General features: G+C 49.5%; 1 protein-coding gene across 1 annotated transcript in view; it reads right to left on the bottom strand.

Moving 5' to 3' along the window:
• RPH3AL (rabphilin 3A-like (without C2 domains)) overlaps positions 1-16,164 on the bottom strand; it is a 30,247-nt gene that overhangs the window by 12,230 nt on the left and 1,853 nt on the right. Inside the window, exons 3-5 of the mRNA XM_009879423.1 lie at positions 14,197-14,326; positions 9,982-10,068; positions 749-923 (exon numbers count right to left, since the gene is read on the bottom strand). Of these exons, the coding sequence (XP_009877725.1) occupies positions 749-923; positions 9,982-10,068; positions 14,197-14,326 (392 nt within the window). The remainder of the gene's footprint in view (positions 1-748; positions 924-9,981; positions 10,069-14,196; positions 14,327-16,164) is intronic.

The raw sequence follows: 16,164 nt of genomic DNA, 5'->3' as shown, positions 1-16,164 counted from the left end.
CTGGCCCCAGTCCTGCACAGGGCTAACTTCATCAACAGCTGCTCTGAGACTGCCTAAAGAACAGCTCAGCCTTGAGCTCTCCATGCTGCAAAGCAAGGCCTGGGAAGGAGCTTCACCCTTTGCCAATCTCACCTGCTTAGGGCGTTCAGGCAAAAAAGGAGACTGCCAGCAACAGCTCAGTCCTACCCACTGACTGTACAAGACTATCTTTGCCCACTTGCTCCAAGCCCCAGGAAGACACTGGGGCAAGAACTTTCTAACCCAGCTTAAAGCAATTTGAGTTATCTGCCCAGTGGTGCCCTGTGGAGTAGCAGAAGCAACGAGTGAACAGCTCAGGGAGGGAGAGGAAGACCAGCCTTCTGTCAGCCCTGGCTGCAGAACAACGTCCACCAGTGGCACCATCTTACACAGTTCAGCCGGAGAAGCATTTTGGGCTGTGCTTCACGGCTCGTCCTGCCCTTCACAGCCCCAGCAAAACAGCCAGGGCTGCAAGGAATGGAGGAAAGCAAGGGTGGACTGCAGGACACGGAGCGCAGGAGGGCTGGAGCTAGTCTGAACCACCAATGTGTACTTACATAACAGTGAAACCTGAAAAATATATCACACTCACATGGGAAACACACCACATCTTGTGGGCTATCCCTCACCTTGAACAGAGAGCCTTCCCCATTAGCTGAATCCTGCTAACAACAGCAGAATCCAGGTCCTCCTCCCCATCTGCTTCCGGGGCACGGAGCAGACAACCAACCTTTTCCCCTGGCCCAGGTGAAGGATCGGCTGGTCCCGATGCTCTCTGCCTCCGGCACGGCCAGCTCACTCTGCCAAGGCTGCGAGGGCAGCTCACTGGATTTGCTGCTGCTCTTCAAAGGAGCGATGTATTTGGGCAGTCCTTTGTAGAACCACGCACCAGACCTCTTCCAGACCTGTCAGAGAGACACAACACCTTCAGCCTGGGTTTTTACAGTCAGAGAGCAGAGCCAGCACGAAACGAGCTCCCCACAGAGCTCAGCCCAAAGATTCCCCCTGAGCTACCTTGACTCCACCCAAACACAGGGCCAGGGAATCAAGCCTTCCAGCTCACAGAGTCCAGGGGCTCCCCTGTGCTCTGCAACTACCACAGCATCCCCACACCTCGTCAGCCTAGCTGCACCTCAGTCCTTCTCCCACCACGAAAAACAGGGTGATTTTGCAAACCACGGAGCTTCTCGCATGCTCTAGGTCAAGACCAGGCATTTCTCTGATGCCACGTGTGAGCCAAACACGTGTTCCCAGGCTTACCACAAGGATATCATGAAGAAGTTCCCTGGCCTGCGCTAAGCAGCAGGCAGTTCAGATTCTGCATCTGCTGCTTTTCCAGTGGGAATGCACAAAACAAAAAGTTTCCTGGAGAGAATAGGCACGTGCCACGGGCAGCACCAGCCCCAAGCACATGCTCTGCTCGGAGTAAAACAAGTCTTGGGCAGCTCCTGTACCAGGGCCCTCAACCTGGCTCACTTTACTTCTGAGAGAGTCAAAGACCGGCAGCAGTTGGGGGATGCAAACGGCACCGCCAGGACAGCAGTGCCGAACGGGACAACCTCGGTGTTTGTTTCGCAGAGCAATTCAGGCTAAGGCAGGTCATTTAACAAGTGTGCTTGAAAACCCCAGAACGAGAAGAATGACACTCAAATAAGCTGAACCTGCATCAGGAAATGGACTGCGAACGCTAAACTGTAATATCTCCTGTAAGAACACCCTCTACTCTCCAATTTAGTTTTAATGCAGCTTATGATGAAGGAGCTCCATTAAGTATATTTAATATAAAGCCTGCTGTGAGCCAGAGGAAGGGAAAAGGACGGCAGCTCAGACAAAAAGAAATAGCCTCTAAAAACCTAATTCTTTTGTGCCTTCCAGCAGTCTAATAACGAGCTAATAAGACAGTCAGGGCAAAAATAAGTTAATATAGTAAAAATATAATTTTCTATTTCACGCACAGGGGGTAGAAATCTCCCATTTCTGTTCAGAGTGAAGGAGATTGGAACTAGGAACACTAACAAGTTCTCAAAACATTTTACGTATTTTTACACATTTTATATTTACATTCACTATGATGGCAACGGGTGCAAATGCAGATGCCCCTAATCACAGCAACACATTTGCATTTAGGGCTTAATCAAAGCAGGGGGCAGTGACAACCCCTAGTACTCTTGAGAAGTTCTTCTCATGCAGGCACAGAAAGCAGGACACCACTGTCACCATTTCACTGAGGGGAGGAGATTGCTCAGCAGGTTGCACAGTTCTTAGTCCAGAGTCATCAACGCAGAGAGCAAAAATATGTTTGGAGTCTTGAAAGCCAAGTGAAGATGATCTGATTTCAGAGGGGAACCTGGTAATATGCTTTCTAAAAGAAGAACACCCAGCAGAGGTAAGCTCAGCACCACTGTGACCCAGCTCACACCTCAGTTACTGTAAGAGTGTGAGATGCTTGTGTGCACCACAGCAGGATCTGGCAAGCAGGCAGTGAGAGCACCCTGCAATCACGCTGAGAAACAAGCCTGGTGGGATGGTGAGTCTGCTCCAAGGGAAAAAGCTTGAGAAGCCAAATCCCCAAAGGAGAGAAGACTGCAAGTTCTTCTTCTACAGAGGGGGTCTTGGCAGGCAGGACTCTTCACCAGCTCTTTCACCAGCACCCAAGCAGCCAAAACAGTGACCCAGCCAGTCAAGGCACAAGCTGACACAGCTCCTCCTGTGCCCTGCGCTAGCACACTGGGATTGTGCAGCACTTGGTACAGCTTGTTCAACAGCAAACGTCAGCGCAGCACAGAGACCCTGGAGGAAGGCGCGCTGCTATCCCCATGACTCAGGCAATGCAAAATGTTTTTTAAATCTGGGACAGACACCTTCACGCAGAGCTTGGCCCACTGCAACTCCGGTAAACTCACACGATGCAGGAGCCGCAGGCTGGGTGAGCTCTGGTCCTTCTTGTCTCGGGAAGGCAGGAAGCCTTGGGAGCCGCTGCACAGGCAGGACACAGCGAGTGAAACGGGGACAGTCACACCTCAGTTGACGCCGTGGCTCAGGGAGAGCAGCTTATTCATCCCCTGCCACACACTGGGTAGCTGGGGCAAGTGCAGCTTCCCCACGCAAATTGCCAGCATGGAACCAAGCTTTTCTTACAGTCGTTCTTGGAACAGACCTTGCAACATCTCTAATTTAATTTGAAGCACTGAAGGGACCTATTATCTTCAGGAGGACTACAATTTAGGCACACCATAAAACCAATCAGACACAGCAAGGATTGCTGTAAGAAAAGGCTGGTCACCCCCACGTTTCTCACTACCCCAAAGCAAGTCCAGTGACAGAAAGAGTTAATGATATAATACACCCAGCTCTGATGTAGTAATACCAATATAAAATTGATTCTATGCATACATACTCGCTTTAAATTGGCGCTTCTAATACAGTTTGGTCTCATCACAGCACTACTGAAATGCTTGAGATCAGCTGTAAAACAGCTGCAGCAAGATGCTCTCCCCTGTATTAATTCTAAACCCCCCAGGTTAGCAGCACGTCCCATCCGAAACGACCGCGGTCCCCGACCTGTTCTGCACACGGGCACACGGGTCACTGCTGGCACCCATGCATCAAAACAAATCGATGCTGCTGACTGCTGTTGATGGCAGTTTCATTGATTGGAAGAGTGGCCCGACAGCAAAGTTCTTGCTTGATTTTAGATTAATAAATCCATAACGGTGCTTTGGGAATAAAACTCCTGTTTATTGGCAGAAGTTTGTTCTTTTCCAAGGAGGAGAGTTTTCCTCCCACCAGTCCCATCGGCCAGTGAGGTCAAACCTGGCCCCCAGGGCAGCTTGAATTTGGGTGGAGGAGCTGGAATTTCATCAGTGGGAGGGACAGTCAGTCCCTTCCAGTCTCTTGCAACAACCCAAATTTTAGTAACGTTGATCATCCCTTGCTCTGAGTACTTGACAGAGGGGAACAACAATCTGTGGCGGCATTATCCCAGATCGGAACGTGGCAGCCCAGTGTGTGGCTCAGGACAGAGCAGCCACACCATGGGTCACCCACTGTGCTCAAACTGGCCCAGCCAAACCCAGCCAGAATCAACGCTACATAGCGACTTCCTTCAGGCTCCTGCTCTTCAGCTACCCCTGACACCTAAACTACCCTAAAGCAAACTGGGGAAGGACACCGGGGAGAAGAACTACTTCAGCAACAGATGCCTTTTTTTATTACTTCAAAGCAATTTAACATCTCTGACCATGACAAGTCCAGAGAGCGCAATGCTTTTTATAACCCTGACAATTATTAAAGTTGCAACTATTAAAGTTGCATCAAGCCATCATTATAGCTACAGGATGAGCGAGTCAGAAGCAGGCGCGTATTTTTATCTAGCACATTCAAGCACAGCTTGTAAACGGGACCGAGTGGAGAATCACTGCACCCTGGTGCCACTCATGTTGCTGCTCAAGCTTCTCCCTCCTCTTTCTCCTTCTCTGAACACATAAGTGCTAAAACGAGCTCCTAACCAGAGAAAACATTAGGACTCGCTGATGAAGGGACGGGATCGTGGCTGAAGGAATCACAACAAATGCAGCCGCCACCGAGTTGGCTTCACCAAGGATCTTTTGCTGCAAAGCTACGTTTTGCTCTATCACCTGCTGCTTGCCAGGCAGTAGCTGTTCTCCTGCTGCAGCCGCCTTCCTTCACAGCAGCCCGGGCTGGGCTGTGCGAGAGGAAAACAGCCACCTTCAGCCTCCCATGCTGACACCAGCATTATCAGCTCAATCTCCCAGCAGCCCAGAGGTGGAGCAGCAGGTTCTCGTGGGCTACAAGGCTTAATGAAGGGAAAGGCACCTGCAAACGCAACCACCCCAGGAGGACTTTGTTGCCGTTGCCCTGACGCAGCACGTGCCCCCACGCTCACTTTGTCCCCGCTCTCCGCTGTGGCTCTGGCACGCCGCAAACCACTGGCAGGGAGAAAGAGCAAAGCGCTCTTCAGCTTCGTTATTTGCATTCATCTGCTTTTCCGTAACACAGAGATTTCCAATTACATTATTTACAGCAATCTGTTGTCAACTCCCACATTCAGCACTTGAGGATGAAGAAAATTAAAAGGCAGTGAAATTGCTATTCGGAGCTTTGTTTCCGGAATAGCAAAATCTATCGCACCTCTGACCCCAACATTTCTCAAGCTGTGATGGCTGCCAGCCTTCAACCATTTATCATTCCCCTCTCAATCAGGCCTCTTTTTTTTCCCCCCGTGGCTCTATTCTAGAGGACACTATTTTGAGTCTAACCACTTGCTACCACCCCCCAAAAATAATATGGCAGGCTATTGATGAGTTCTTTGAATTGCAAACAGGTGCACATCACTTCGATTCAATCCCAGAGGCACCAAAATAAACGCTCCCTTCCATCGGTATGGTATTTTTGCCAAGAAACCATCATGCCAGCCAGTAATAACCCTGGGCTATGTTGGTTTATAACATTCAAAAGGGTATATATGAGTGTATATGTGAAAAGGGAAGCCCTGGGGCAAAAGGGGAGGAGACAACACTGCTCTTCCAGTGCAGTAATCATCCTCTGCATGGTTTATTGTGATAAACCAAGAAATGCAGCCAGCCATGAAAATGCAGTTTAGTGAAGGAGAAGAAATTAAAGGGAAAGGGAAGCAGAGAGGGCAAATTAAGACTTTAACAGGTCCCTGATAGCTGACACTCTCTTTCATATCCAATGAGGTTTAAAAAAAAACCCCACAACTATCTCCCCCCCACTCTACTTAAACTGTTTTCATTATCACTACCATTTTGGATGTGTCAATTCAAATGTAAATGTGCAAGAACGCTTCCAAGAGGATTTTAATTATGATGATAGCATCGCTAATTATGGATATATAAAAAAAATAATTATATAGAGAGAGCGGTAACTCAGGAAGGTGCTTTGCAGAACCTGGTGTTATCAGTCAAAGCATGTCTGGGGAGCGATTTGACAAAACAATGCAGGTCCCATTTCCCTTTCAGGCCAGGAGATGACAGGCAGACCACGACCACAAGCAGCTATTTCAACGTGGGCATTGCTGCTCAAGCTGTTACAAAGCTCACGTGCTCTGCCAGAGGCCTGGCAGCAGGGAATCTTTCCAGCTGTATGCATGCCCAGCGCAGCTCCTCCCGGGCAGTTTTGCTCCTCTGACAACCACTGCAATAAGCCCATTTTGCTGAAGAACTTGCTCCCTTTGTGTCCCGTGCTCTCATTCCTGTGGGTGCATCGCTGCTTCGCTGCCAAGTTAACAGAAGGGCTCATTCCAAACCCATGGCCAATGTTGGCTGCAACCAGCATCCCTGATCATGCCACAGGATTTTCCATGCACACCGAAACAGGACTGCCCCGAGAAGGATCAGCCTCCCCGCACCGGGTCTCCAGAAAGGCAATGCAAGTTGCAAAGCCAAAGGCAATGCAGCACACATGGAGGAGGCAAGAAGGGTGCTTCTTGCCTTTCAGACTGAACGCCAGCTTGGCTGAATTTGGTTCTGTCCTTGCTTGCAGGAACAATAAAACGTGATCCACATTTGCTTTAATTCCACTGCCCTCAGAAGACACGGTAAAAGAAAATGTTCACAGAATCCTTGAAGAACAAAAGGGCGGTTTCAATAGATGCTTCTGCAAGCAGCTGGGACAAGCAGTATCTCCAGCACGCCTGTTCTGGCCTAAAGCAGCCAAGGTCTATCTTATTTCAGGAAGAAGAGGTGCCTGCTGGTCCTTGTGGATGTTGTCTTTGCTAGTAGGAACATCTAGGCTCTGTCAGGTCCTGGCCATCTTAGAACACAGGACTTTCCTCCCAGCGCCTCTCTGGCAGCTCGAAGACTCTCATCCTGTCTGCAGCTCATCCTTCTCGGCAGCTCAAGTACTGCTGAACACACTGGTTTGCTTCTGGATGATTGGGACGCAAGCAGCAGGAAGAATCCATTAATCACCTCCACTCTCCACAAATAAGGCAGCGTCAGAGCGACTTGTTCCTCATTGCTATGCAGCACAGCCTTCCCAGTGGAGGTTTTCAAGGAAAAAGAAAGCTGCAAAGAGCGCTTCTGAATGGCTGAGGCTGGGATTCCCAAAGGGATCTATGGGCATCAAACATTCAACTCCAACCGAAAAACTGATGTAAACGACAGATTGTTACTTTGGTCTTCATTTTGACCCAAGCATACTGACTGTTTAACCAAAGCTGAAGCCAGCACAGATTCTGTCTACGCAGCGAAAACGGGAAGACAACTACCACAAGTCACTAAATTACACTGGCTTAAGTCAAGCCTACAGAGATAAATAACAACAAGAAAGATGGAGGGATGAAAGCTTTAGCATGTCTGAACAGTGCTGCACACTTCAGCTGTTGGGTGGTACATCTGAACCCCACCATCCTGGACTGAGATCACGGTGGGCTACAAAACTCAAGCACTCATGCAATGCGTAGCGGAGGCTGAAGGGGACAATTACAGTCCCAGGCTCTTGCCCCAGCCAGATGACACTTATTAACTGTAGCCAACATCGTTTAGCCCATCCAGGTTTCCAAACGACCTCCCTTTCTCACTGCAGTGCTTGACGGTGTCTCACTAGCAGAGTTGAAAGCTCCATAAATATCATGCCCAAATAGCTTGAGCGGTGGTTTAGAAAATGAGATGGCGATCAAAGCGCTGATGTGTCAGGAGTCAACTGGCTTGGAAACACATGTCATCACAACTGCTGGGGGCGGCTACTCCAGACCAACATCACACACTCCCCCATTAGAGTTGGCCAAGGTTTCAGGGCCCAACAAGTTGGAAGGAGTTGCCAGAGCTCTGTGGACTGGGACAAGCCTACTTCAGGCAAGTATTTCATTGGCACGGGCTAGAGAACCTTGCTCAGTCACGTGTGCAGGGAGATGAGGAGAGAAGAAAGGTGACTTGTTACTGCAACCACCCAACCTCAAGGCTTCAGCGTGTTCCTGAAGCTCCCTCTCTGGACCCCAGGAGATAAAATGGGGCGGCTACCTACTCACCGTGCAGGGGATTCGGAGGTTATACAGAAATGAGAACATCTGATCCCAAAGTGCAGATGCCCATCTGCATTCATTGATAGCAAACAGAACCTTCAACAAAGAGCACGGCCAAATGGGCTTAGGCCAGAGCAGATGGCAACACGAGACAGATCCAGATCACAGAAACGGATGGCAACAAGGAGCTGGCTCTGAACACAAGCCCTTAAAAGAAAGCTGGTAATATGCTCTTAAGGAACACCTGATCAAAGCCACTTTCCAGACATTTATTTTGATATTGCTTCAACTTTCTTGCCCTGGCTGACATGCCTCAAGGCTTCTGCTAATTTCAATGCTTCCCTGCCTTCCCACAAAATAAAAGCGGAGCATGCAAGAAGACAGAGGGGATGTATGACTCGATGCCTGACTGCTTGTCCACACTGTGACCCTTCCAACCTTCTCCTGGTCAAGGCACAAGCATTGCCACAAACAAGAAAGGAGACGGACCTGAACCAACCTTAAAGAGAATCAAGAAATAAAGATGAAGCTTAGGATTGGGAAGTAAGATGAGGCTATTTTTCAGTTAGCCTAAGAAGGAAAGTTCAATCCGTTTTCATTAGGGAAGCGCTTCTGCCATATCTCAGGTTTCATGTAGAGACAGAGAGAGAGCTCTCAAGGTTACCATACCCTCACAGCACTGGCCACACATAACACTTACTGGACAGGTTAATATTCTTCTCTGCCCAGTGACCACAGCCCTTCATTATTTTTATAAGAAATAGGAAAAAACTCCAATTATAGAGTGTGAGATGAAGGAAAAAGAAAAAAAGACAGAAAGATCAGAGTTAAAGAAATAAAGTCCATTTTAGTCCCATATCCATCTCCCTGCACAACACACAAAATATCTTGACCTGCCTCGCTCTACATTTTGGGACATCCATATGGAGTTCAAAACATCTAAATGAGTCAGTGCATCAAATTATTAGCAATAACCAAGGAGCTGCAATGCCCTCTGCCTGCCCCACCCACACTAACGCTGCTTCTCCGAAGTTAAAAGACTGGCAGCATCCGCTTACCCCTCGTCTTACCTGAACATGAATTTTGCAAGTGCTCCCACAACCTATGCAAAACCTAAGCAATGCTCAGTTTCCACAACTACTATTAAAAAAAAAAAAAAATCCATCATCTCACACACCTGCAGAAATGCTCTCACTACACTTCAGAATTTGATGGAGCAGAGCACCCAGGTTTCATAGTTGGTTGCAGTGGTCGGAAATAGCTGCACTGGATTGATGTTCAAGGACCACAAGCAAAAGCCCAAAATAAATTGAAGGGAAAAGTGAAAATCCTTCTGTAATCATTGAACAGATTCACTGACTTCACTGTAGAGCAGTGAGCCCTGATGTTGGTGGATGCTGGCTGGCAGACAAGTACTGGGGCAGGCTATTACTTTTTGTAGCGCAAAGTCAAGGATGAAGGATATAAAAATTTAGAGACCTGCATTAGAAGTCTCTCACACTGGCAAGTTATAGAATTTTGCAGGCAGGGAGGAAAACAGACTTAAAAGCTGCAATCCTAGTTATTTTTAGAGGGACAAATATTGCAGCTATACTCTAGACCTCTCCAGCTGTATTAAAGAATCAGTGTCAGCCAAGTTTATTTGCCACAGAGCTAGGAGGGAAAGAACGCGGCAGCAGGAGCTGTCTCTTTATGGCCATGGCTAGAAAAGCTCCACAAAGCCACACAGGCTGCAGGGACCGGTGGGGTTTTTTACCCTCCACTCCCTCGCAAACCAAAGTCGTCACCGTCATGTGTATTCATTGAGCCTGCCTGACCTCTAGACAAGCCTTCCAAACCTCATCCCAAGCTCCCCTCCTAGTGCCCCGGCACAGGGAAGAGCCCACACACTCTCAGCACTGACTTAGGGCAGGTAGGTGCATGCTGCTGAACTGCATCTCTGCACAGGTGTATTTTACCTCTCTCTGCTCACTGCAGATCTTGCACAACCAAAGAGGACGTTTCTGGGCTCCAATGGTTTCTATTCCGCACTTGGTGCAAACTTTCTGAAACAAGGAGAGAGGAACAGAAAAAAAGAAAAAAAAAAAAAGTGGCGTTAGCAACTCCCCACAGCCATATAGTGCTTGGGAGAGAAAAGAGAGAGAAGCTTCTATCCCAACGGCTCTGTTTTGCTTTCCTTGGAAACCTAAACATTGCACAATTTTCTTATTTATCCTGGAGAACCAACAACCACAGGAAGCCTCTTCAGGTCTATATAGACATGAGACAAAGGCATATCTACAGCACAGTCCTTGACTGCAGGGTGAGAACTGGACAGAGCAAAATCAAACCCCACGACAAGGAGGCGTACTTCTAGAGTGGTTTTTTTTAATTCCTCTAAATCCTAAAACTCAATCACGGTGTCAGGGAGAGCAGCTGTAACCAGGCACAACACAAGCGTGAGTTTGTGCGAGACTGGAAATCCTCTCCTCCCTTCCTTCACGCACGTAGTCTTAAACGCCGTGGCTTCCCCTCCATCTCAGCACGCACCCAGCAGCTCTTGATTTGTGGCTGCTGACAACGCGGGCACGACCGTGCCTCCACGCACGCTTCCGTAGCAGAATGCTTGATAGCGCCGCATGGCCTCTGCTGCCGCACAAGGGAACTTTCACGTCTCCGCTGGCATTACAAGCCATTTACAACCTGAACCACCTAATATTATATAACGAAGCTGATGTGTATCAGGCTTGGCTTGCAGCTTGAATGAGAAATCGGGTGAATTCTTTGATCCTCACCAAGCAAAAGCCACTCACTAGAGGGCCCTGGAGAGCAAAGCCTTGCTTAGAGACATGTGAATTTAATCTGCCCAGCTAAGGTTTGACACATTCCCCCTAACCAGGCTGCCCCTCCTCCGAGCCAGGAGGTCCGTGTCTGGGACAAAAGTCTCAGTAGCTCACTCAGACCTCAGTGCCCATTCATGGAGGAGGAGAGCAGCAAAACGATGGTAACCCAAGGCAAGGGATGTACCCAACCATTCTGGTGTGTGTAGTCCAGAGGCAGGTCTGTCCCTGACCCAGGCTGCACAGAAAGCAGGAGGTGTCACCAGCAACCCCACAGAGGCTGGTGCTCTGCTTTCCATCTCTCTGTTCCTGTCCTTGCCCTAACTCACCCAGAGAAATGAGAAACAACCTCTTGGGTCTGGTGCACCAATACTCATCACGGTGCTACCCAAGCCAGAGGGATCACAGACACAATCAGCAGACACCACTTGAAGTACCCCAAATTCTCCCTTCTTCAGCTCAAGACCTGAGGGAGCAACTCAGTCTAATATACCCTCAAAGATCGTAATCCCCACAAGTATAGCACATTCAAACACTCCCTCTAGTGGAAGTTTCCAAGCGATTTTACTCCTAGGCATAAATTTTGAAAGTTCCAATATAACACAGGGCTTTCTTCCTCCCCTTCTCTGCAGACTAGCTGGAAAATTAAGCATCTCTCACAATCCCTCAGAAGAAGACATAAAATTTAAGGACATTAAACACAGCCCCATTCCTCATTAAATACAAGATAAAGCACTTTCTTCTTATACTTCACCTTTTACACATTATACTGATGTCCTCTGCATGAAAAATGACACATTCTGCTTTGTCTAACTACTGCTATTGTTAACACATCTGGATTTGCACACATCCTTGTCTTGCCATAATACATTTATTTCTAAGATAATAAAAATTACTATTAAAAACATTCTTCATAATCCAGGAAGTGACACTTGGAAAATCCATCAGGCTACAAGCAATAACAAACCTCTACTCAGCAGAAGAGACTTGCCGAAGGTAAGTTCTTAGCTACATTTCAAATGCGTCATTACAACAATTCCTGTTATTGAATTAAACAGACTGCAGTGAGACAGAGCAACCCTAGAAAGAAAAATATGAACTTCAAAAATCCCTAAGATCCTGACAAGTCATTGCTTACTGCACACAGCCCTGCGTGAGTGATGGATATCCCTGGACAAGAGGGAACAAGCTTCAAGTACCAGCCCACTCTGTGTGCTCTGCTGAAGAGCTGACTGTTCCCCGAGTTCACAGCATTAAAAAGCAGCAAGGGGAGAAGCCCAGGGCAGCCCGTGAGCAGTGCCCTCAGCTTGCACACAGCTGAAAAGTGCAGCCAAGCCGAACGCAGCTGCGAAATGCACACTGGAAAATGAGGGTCATACCTTACCTCAACCTGGATCTGAATGCTCCTGAAATGCCCAGCAGGCCCCAGACAAAAAGGGAATAACCACAAAAAAACCCACCAAACCAGTCCTCCTCTGAGGTTTTCTGGCCAGTCTTCCCGAAGCCTCAGGCTCACACAGCCTCACTAGCTAGGAGGTCATTACCTGCAACTGCAAATGGACAGAGTAGAGAAGTTTCTCAGTCAGCTTTTGCCACTTCACTAGTGTACGGAGCTCACAAGAAGGAGGTTAGAAAGCACCGTGGCAACGTCATAGAATCATAGAATCATAGGATGGCCTAAACTGGAAGGGACCTTAGAGATCATTTTAATCCAGCCTTCCTGCCGCCAGGGACGCCCCCTCTCGACTAGATCAGGCAACACATGGGGACCAAACAGCAATTGAACCCACGACCTTAGCATTGTTAGCGCTACGCCCTACTGATGGAGCTAACCGGCCCCCTAAAGTGACCTAGCTGGCTTCGGATAGGTTGAGAGCAGAATCACCAAGGGAAGAAGGCAATACAGCACATCCCGCTATTCCACGTGCTGGAAACACAGGGAACAACTAGCCATCTCCTGCCTGCCGTCCAGTCCTTTCTTCTGCACAGGCGCACGTACACAGAGCCCAAGCTCCTCTCCAAGAGCTGCCCTGCAGCTTCCATTCAAACCAGACCTTTCACTTGCCAGTACCTTACCTCTGCTTCCTTCCCCATCCCTTCCTAAAAAGCTACTTTCACCCTGGCTTAGGACCCAAGGGTTCACAGATTTGGGTTTACTTTCCCAGGCACTGCCTTGCAAACAATCTTCTGCCTCAGTCGGACACTTCTGCAAATCCGATCCAGTGGAGGAACTCACTCGACAGCAAAGCCAGCACAGCTCCCAGCAGCTCCTGCCCAGCAAGCATGTACGAAGGGACGCTGGGACCCCAGCTCTGACTGGGGACACTCACCTCCCTTCTCTCTCCTACAAGAGCGCTAAGCCCAGCAGTGCTGCAGCCAACTGTGGACCAGTGCTGGTCCCAGCCCGGCAGCCTGCTTTGCACGAGAACTGTCTCACAAACTCCAGCTGTGAACAACACGAAAGGTTTTCCATTGTGGCCAGCATGGCTGCTTAACCACAGCAGTGTCAGCACACACCAGTCCACGGTAAAGGAGCAGGTTTTACTCACTGCTGTCCCGTGGGCTCCACAGGACATTTCCTCAGTGACAGGGTGGGTGACATCAACAAGTGTCTCCTTGGCTCTAGTACCCACCAGGAACAGAGTTAGCACAGGCTGCTCCCTACCACCCCACCACTGGCAAGTCAGAAACACTCCTGCACCCAGCAGGTACCCTCACCTTTCCCCAGGCAAAGTCACTTACAGAGGTATCTCCCCAGGGAAAGATGGGCTTCAAGTGCAGGAAAAACAGCCTCCCAGCAGAGGGAGGATAAGGTGGTTGCCGTGGAGATCCTCATCTCCACAGCAATACAGATTAACCCCTTGGCTGCAGAGTCTAGACAAGCAACAATCATCCCTCAAGGTGCTGGCAGAAAGGCAGTCTCCCTGAAAACTCCTGCTGTCTCTCAAACGGCACCCGCACAGTCCTGCTGACAACGTACACAAACACAGGCAGCCGGTGAGGCACAGGCTCTTTTAGGAATCACGACTGGCGACCTCACACTGGTTTGGAACTTGAAGATGGACTTGAATCCTCTGAAGAGACGTGCTACTGAAGGGTCTAAGAGCAGACCTTGCAGTAAATAGCACTAGATCCCACAGACTTTTTTGTGAGTCGCCTCTGATGGCTGTACGTGTCTGCCCTTTTTCCCACCACGCAAACCCAGAGTGTGAGATGCAGCACTCCCGCTCCATCTCAGCACTAAGTGCAGTTTAGGTACCTTGGAGTCCCGAGGAATAAGATCACCAGGGTGCAAAGGAAAACCTGATGGCCTCACAGCCAGGAACAGGCAGGAACTTGTGTGACCAAACCCACCTTTTTGCAATCCTGACAAAAGACAGATGTGCTACCCAGCAGCCCGAGCAGTTCACCGCAGAGCAGACACTGCGAGAGGCCATTCCCCATCGCGTTCTTTCTCATGTTCTCCAACCGCTCAACCAGGCGCCTGCAGGGGAAGAGGCAGAGCAGAAGTCACAGCACTCACCTTGGAAATGGAAACACATGGTACTGAGGCGTGCTGAAAACCTGCAAGTCTGTGCTCCACACTCAGTCCACCTTTGCTCCTTGTGTGCCATTTTTTTCGGGCCCCTTGCCGGGATCGTAAGTACTTTCACTTTAGTCTCTGCACTCAGTGTTTCCTATCAGCTGGCTCTTGGTCTTCAGAGGACACAAACCCCTGTAACTCCATCTACCAACGCTCATCAAGCCCAGAATAATCAAAGCTGTGAATACCACTAAGAGGCCTGACTCAGCTAGTGGGTGCAGGGCAGACAGCTCACAGACCAGGGCTTGATCCTTCGGGAGCTCAGTGTCACTGCTGCCACACAGTCCCAGCACAATTACTTCCTGCCTGTAGAGCAGGAAAAGCCTTTAGTGCTCAGATCAGAGCAAGTCAGGCAGCACTAGGAAAGGGCAGAGGGGTTAAACCTGCCAAGTCCTGCTCCATTTTTACACATACTCCCTGAAAGCAGCACTGCAGGCACATGCCTTGCCCACATCTCATTAAAAGCAGAGAGGACAGACTGAAGCCATCAGACCCAAATGAGCCTGGCTGCAGTACAGGAAGGCCAGGACCTGCCCCCTGCTTCTTTGAAGACAGGAAGCACATACGCGTATGCACGACATCCAACGTCCAGAGCTGCAGGATAACAAAAGGGAAGGGAGGCGGGATAAGCAATTAGGATGCAGGATGTGGAGAGCATGCAGAGCGAGGCTGCTGTCTTGAGATCACTGCTTGGCAATCCTCAGGCATCCACTTGTAGATGGGCAGGGCAACAGCCAGGCCATTTATCAGAGGCAGCGATCAGCCACAACCACACACGGCTCAGGGAGGAAACGCAGTCCTGGTAGCCATTAGCACTAATGTCCCGTCAGCCCGGTCTGGTACAGAGAGGAAAGCAAGGTCTGTTCAAAAGAGGTACTGCCTATGGTGATAAGGTCAGACAGCACAGCCAGGCTGAGCCATCATTAGTGGATTTATGATCCTTGACTTCAGCACAACAGAAATCCCAGGAGTTAACAAAAGCGTTTCAGAGAATGCTTCAGCACGGGAGCAGCAAGGCTGCTGCTTTCTGCAGCTATGCCAGCAACTGCACAGGAACCATCAGCCCCTCGGAGTCACTGGCTGCTTCTGGGGCTGCTGGGGTCTCCCACGCATCACGCAAACATCACTGTCAGTTCTCGTTAGCACTCACTAACGCGCACTGCACAGGGACAGCGCGAAGCACAGGGCAGAAAGCTGGGCCTGCTGGAAACGGGCTGGGAGTCACTGGGGTTTCCTGTCTCACGAAGATGAAACACTGCTGGGAAATGCTGCCGGACTGCTGAGCTCCCCGGCTTTAAAGGCAGTCAGCGTAGGATGACCAGACACAGCTGAGGCCAGACCTCCAGCAGGATGGAAAGCAAATGGAAATCTACAGCAGCAAAAGGATGCCCGTAAATTAAATAATTCAAGCTAGCAAACCCCTTCCAGAGGGCTCAGCCAGCTAGAACATAAACTCATTCACTGCTCCAGGCAAAATCCCAGGGGGTTGCTGCAGACCAGGAAAAACCTGACTGAGCTGCCAGCAGCGGGTTCTGAGCCATGCTACCTGACTGAGCTGCCAGCAGCGGGTTCTGACCATGCTGTCCACTAGCAGTGGGTGTAGCTGCACAGCTCAGCATCCTCCCCAGCCTCTTCCAGAGCCACTGGGCAGCTGCCTTAGCACAGGCTGCATTTAGCAGGGGCTGTCAGTGGGTACAATCACCGCAAGCCCCAAAGCTCAAAGAAGGCAGGAGATAGGC

This window comes from Apaloderma vittatum, unplaced genomic scaffold (genome assembly GCF_000703405.1).
Source record: "Apaloderma vittatum isolate BGI_N311 unplaced genomic scaffold, ASM70340v1 scaffold18772, whole genome shotgun sequence".
Taxonomy (NCBI): domain Eukaryota; kingdom Metazoa; phylum Chordata; class Aves; order Trogoniformes; family Trogonidae; genus Apaloderma; species Apaloderma vittatum.
The sequence above is the reverse complement of the archived record's forward strand: the minus strand, read 5'-3'. Positions and strand labels throughout refer to the sequence as shown.